The sequence below is a fragment of the Lactuca saligna genome, chromosome 3 (genome assembly GCF_052625555.1).
Source record: "Lactuca saligna cultivar CGN05327 chromosome 3, ASM5262555v1, whole genome shotgun sequence".
Classification (NCBI taxonomy): domain Eukaryota; kingdom Viridiplantae; phylum Streptophyta; class Magnoliopsida; order Asterales; family Asteraceae; genus Lactuca; species Lactuca saligna.
This window is the reverse complement of record NC_136419.1, coordinates 24,920,407-24,925,370: the sequence shown is the minus strand read 5'-3', so window position 1 is coordinate 24,925,370 and position 4,964 is coordinate 24,920,407. Positions and strand designations below refer to the sequence as shown.

The 4,964-nt window shown below is 35.4% G+C and overlaps 1 protein-coding gene across 1 annotated transcript; it reads right to left on the bottom strand.

The window, feature by feature from the left end:
* Nucleotides 1-1,382: 1,382 nt before the first annotated feature.
* LOC145033475 (kinase with adenine nucleotide alpha hydrolases-like domain-containing protein) lies at nt 1,383-4,601 on the bottom strand. The gene is made up of 8 exons (XM_078982076.1): nt 4,231-4,601; nt 3,923-4,029; nt 3,710-3,831; nt 3,389-3,597; nt 3,200-3,296; nt 2,845-3,124; nt 2,619-2,720; nt 1,383-2,543 (listed from the first exon to the last, which is right to left on the bottom strand). The coding sequence occupies exons 1-8, from the start codon at nt 4,358-4,360 to the stop codon at nt 1,536-1,538; spliced, it is 2,055 nt and encodes a 684-aa protein (XP_078838202.1). The 5' UTR covers nt 4,361-4,601; the 3' UTR covers nt 1,383-1,535.
* Nucleotides 4,602-4,964: the final 363 nt, after the last annotated feature.

Sequence of the window (4,964 nt, the reverse complement as noted above, 5' to 3'; positions counted from 1 at the left end):
ATGTTCTTGTACTTCATAAAATTTACATTATAAAGGAGGTCACTAAGGTCCTGTCTACCTTTAACTAATGCTAAAGCCTCCCCGTGTTATTTGTGTTTAAAAAGCCAAATAATATGGTATACTGCATCACTACAAACCACATGCATATTATTATTTGAAAAGCTAATGCATGTATACATCATATATGATAGAATAACAGGAAAGAAAAATGAATGCTAATCAATTGATTATGTAATTGGTTGTATATACTAATTAATGGTTCTATTAGACATTTTATCAAACACATGGTAGGCAAAACAACTTTTCCAAGTTAGCCGCATCATGAACTAAAAAAATGATATCCAAACAAACAAAGCAACATTAATAACTATACACACGTCGTATACAGAATGACGAAGAGCTATGAAACTACCTGAAATCTATGGGCAGAACAGAATAATCTTCAATTTCTTGGGAAAAATCGAAGGCATCTAGAGGCGATTGAAATAAACTTGACGGGTTGAAGGTATAGATGAACATAAATTCGATGCCGCAAATCCAATAAATCTTTAACTGAAAGCGAGTTTGTTGGGTTGGAGGTATATATGAATTGGAAGACCTAGCCATCGTTTTTAATCTTGGATATGATTAACAGCTCCTGATTTCTCGCCTAATGTAAATAAAATTCAAATCTCTTTTTATTGGAATAATCGTATTGTTATGGGATAATACATCTATTAAAGTTGATTGCCGGCAATTTGGTATATCAATTCAAACGGCAAGTAATGCATAACTATTAAAGCTGAAGCAAGGACATTTGGGGAAATTCACTTTGGTATTTTGAGCGGGAAAATGCGATTGGTGAGGGCTTATGCCACGTGGTAAAAATCTACTTATTTATTAGATCAGGGATTTAAACATTGCTTAGATTTCCTTATACCGATAGTTGGAAATAGGAGAAAACTAGTTTTAGTTAATGTGGAGATTTGTTGTATGTCCGTATACAACTTTAAACAATTTAAATATAAGGGCTTATTATGCAAGGAAGGTAGTTCTAATAGTATAAAAATAACACTATTTATATGGTTAATGACATCGTAATCATCTTTCTTCTCATTCAAGAAGATAATCAAGCAAAGCAACCAGATTGTAGTTCTACAACCGGTGGTGCAGTTGATCAATTGTGTATCAAATTCCACTTCTTCTACTTGCAATTTCGAGTTCCATTTAAGAATCATACACCATTAGATTTGGAGAACACCGTAGGAGTTGAAGGAACGGAATTAGAACAAGAAGTCTAAGACGCAAATTAGATAACATGTTAAACTCCATTGTTGAACAAAAACGAAAATAAAAAAAAAGATCCCAGACGAAAAGCCATGCCTTCACTGTCAAAGCTCCAACATACTTGTAGGTAATTAATTCACAAAGAAGTCATATAAATTGGATATGAACAACGAAACTACACCTAGTCTTGAATTCTTGATCAACATAATGCTAACTTAATTACATAAGACACTTTGCTTTTGGTTGACTGGTGAAAATATGGCATAATTTTACATGGTGTCATCATCAGCAAGTAATCTCAGTCTTTGGAGATGAGGCATGACAACCTTACCAAGATCTGGCCTGTCTTTCCTTCTTAACTCTACACAACCAAGTGACAACTTAGCAAACCCTAGAGCCTCTTCAACAGGCCAATCACTCACTGCTGGATCCAATATCTCAGCAAAAGTTCCTTTCTCTATAGCTCTTTCAACATGATGAGATAAACCCATTGGTGGTCTAGCTGTAATTATCTGTAAAAGCATAACCCCTAAAGAATAAACATCCGATTTCACACCAAGCATTCCCGTTTGCTGATACTCAGGATCTATATAACAAAACGTCCCTGCTGCAGAAGTCATATGGTATTGAGTTACTGAATCTGCAATCGATGGTGGGACCAATCTGGCTAACCCTACGTCAGCTATTTTGCTTACGAAATTTCTATCAAGTAAAATGTTAGCAGGTTTTAGGTCACGATGCACGATTGGTTCAGGTTTTGTTTGATGAAGGAAAAGAAGACCACTGCAAATCTCAGCTGCTATTCGAAACCTATGTTGCCATGAGAGAGGTGGGGTTTTGTTTTTTCTTAAAAGGCAATCTTCTAAGCTTCCATTTGACATGTATTCGTAGACTAAACATCCGTATTCTGGACATGCTCCTAGAAGAAGAACCATGTGAGGATGACGTATGCAACACAACACTTCGACCTCTTGTTGAAACTGTGATCTCCCTTGAGCTGCATCAGGCCGAAGAACTTTAACAGCAACAGGTGTGTGATCTAGATGACATTTGTAAACTGGACCATAACCTCCTTCTCCTATCCTACGAGCAGCTGAGAAATATTCTGTTGCCTCTTCAATTTCATCGATCGTGTACCTTCTATATCTGGCATCATATCTCTGAGTGGATTCAGCTGCATTTTCTTTCTCAGCAACCCCAGTTGTAGATTCTTCTGTTACACGTGCTTCTTCTATCTTTTGTTGCTCCTCGAGTTTCCATTTCTGAAGCTCCATAGCCTACAGAAACCATATTCAGTGTGATCAATGAGATATAATTAAACTTCTGAGGTACAATTTAATTAGCTAGCAAACCTTCTGTTTTGCTGTAAGGGCTTCCTTGCATGCCGTACTGTACATTTCCATTGTTTTTGTGAGTTCCTGCTTTAGCCTTCTCATCTCTGCTTCAACATCTTCCTAAAACCTCCAAAAGATTCATAATTTAGAGCCTAGTTTTGGTTTGAGTTAGAATGAAATATTGTACGTAGCTACATGTCAAGAATGAAATGGTAAGAACGAATTTACGAAATTTAGTACGTACATTGTTGGAGAGAGATGTTCTAGGACTATCGAATGTGGAGTATGACATATCATTTGCGCTAATCACATCTACTGATTTTCGCCCCAAATTATACGAATCGAAACCTGCGTTTTCTAATTCTGAGAAGCTAATCCGTGAGTTTGCACCAACAATGTCACTGTCAAATAAGACATTGTCGGCGCTCGGTCTACCAGCGCTGACGAAAGAAATGTCAGAATCCGGTGGGAGCAATTCTCCATAAGGTTTACCATTCGGGCCTTTTCTATTGGTGAAGGGTGACCTGTTTTCAATCATAATTAGCAACATGAAATTAAAGGTGTCTTATTGAAATGCTACGTTATATATAATGGCATACTTCATGGTGTTTGAGTCATTGGAAAAAGTACTGAAAGGCGACTCCATGGATTGTCTGGGAAAAGATAAGTCCACAGACTTCCGTGGCCCCGGCATTGCTGATGGAAAGAAAGTAAAAATCAAATTTAATAATTTATAGAAAAAAACATGTCAAAATGCAAATGAAAAATAGTACAAAAGAATAAAAAACCTTTTATTGGTAGTATTTTGTCTGTTGAAACTTTGGCTGGTGCAGTACTTGGTTCAGGCGGTATATGGGTATGAAGTGGAGAGATGAATGGAGGAAGACGTGAAGCAGCTTTCGTGGCTGAAATCTTTCCTTTGGAAATCACATAAACAGTGCAAAAATCCGGTGCCCCTTTTAGTATAGTTGAAGGAGCATCTCTTGTTTTGAATCTCCTATAATAACACATTACAATTACAATATGATGTTTAGTTCATAGATTAATAACTCATATGTATATCAAGTATACATTGACTACTAGCTACTAAGTGTTGAAGTAGTATGTACTTGAGAATACCGCCTTTTGAAGGGGCTCCAATAACTAGAACTTCTACAATTGAGTGTGTGGCAAAATCGACTAGTCCTTTGACAACGTCTGTATCTTCTAGCACCACTTCTTGTGATTTTATCTATCTCATGAAACAAAAGTTATGTTTAAGGATATGTAAGTGTGACATTTTGTGAAGATAGATATTTAGGAAAAAGGTTAATGAGACTAACTTCCTTTCTTGTACAAAAACATCGAAATGGGAGGAATAGCTCTCTGAGTTGCGCGTCGGTGTTTATCAAAAATGAGTCATCACTGAAATCGGTACTTTTGTTCGGTTCTGCACATAATTGAAAAGAATTTCAAGATTCATTTATGTTTTTCAAGATTGATGTGGATTTTAAACATTTCAAGAAAACAAATTCTAAGACAAAAATGTAGAAATGAATTCATTGATTAAAACAGAAGAAAAACACAACAAAAATAAGATAAAATTAATCTTTGAATATATATATGAGAAGGATAGAGAAAGGGCAATTACTTTGTTTAAGTTTAACATGAACCAAATACACAATCTGGCCCTTGCCCACAAGATTATCAACAGCCCATTTTAATGCACTTTGGCTTCCTTTGTCCCTATCAATTGCAACTGCTATTGTTTTATTGTTCATTTTTTTTATCACCTGTTAGCTTATTTCATACCCATCAAAAAACATGAAAAAGCTCCAAGAATCTTTACTTGAATTCCTCCAAAATTTCTTCAATCAGATCGAGAAATTGTATTGATCTTTTTTGAACCTGTAACTGGAAAAATGCCTAAAACAGTCACAGGTTTCTTTGCCATTTTCTGTTGCCGATCTTTCTTTCCATCTGTAACAAAATTTTGTTCTTCTTTGCAATTAAAATTTTCTTGTTTTGTCTCCCAATTTCATCCGTTTTCTTTCTTTTTCCTTTTTAATCTCTTGAAAACTTTACTTCCACCCAATTTCATGGGGGCTCCATCATTTGAGGGGCAAGGGATTTTTTTTCTTCACGTAAATGAAACAATTTTGAAAATCTATTCCGGATATCATGAGAAATTTAAGATGATTTTGCGTTCCCTTTACTTTTCTGAGTTCACATTTCCATGAGGGCGTTGAGAGAGGCCAAAGTGGATAGCCGTACATGATCCAAAATTTTTTATTATTATATATTTTTATTTAAAAATAACAACTTATAATAACTATAAGGATCATTTTTTTATTGTTCGTCCTAAGCCTTTCAAGGTATTTAATT

Coding starts and splice junctions, on each gene's coding strand:
- LOC145033475 (XM_078982076.1), bottom strand. CDS start 4,360: ATGAACAATAAAACAATAGCAGTTGCAATTGATAGGGACAAAGGAAGC. Junction 4,030..4,230: donor TCATGTTAAACTTAAACAAA/GTAATTGCCCTT, acceptor AATTATGTGCAG/AACCGAACAAAAGTACCGAT. Junction 2,544..2,618: donor CCCTTACAGCAAAACAGAAG/GTTTGCTAGCTA, acceptor TGGTTTCTGTAG/GCTATGGAGCTTCAGAAATG.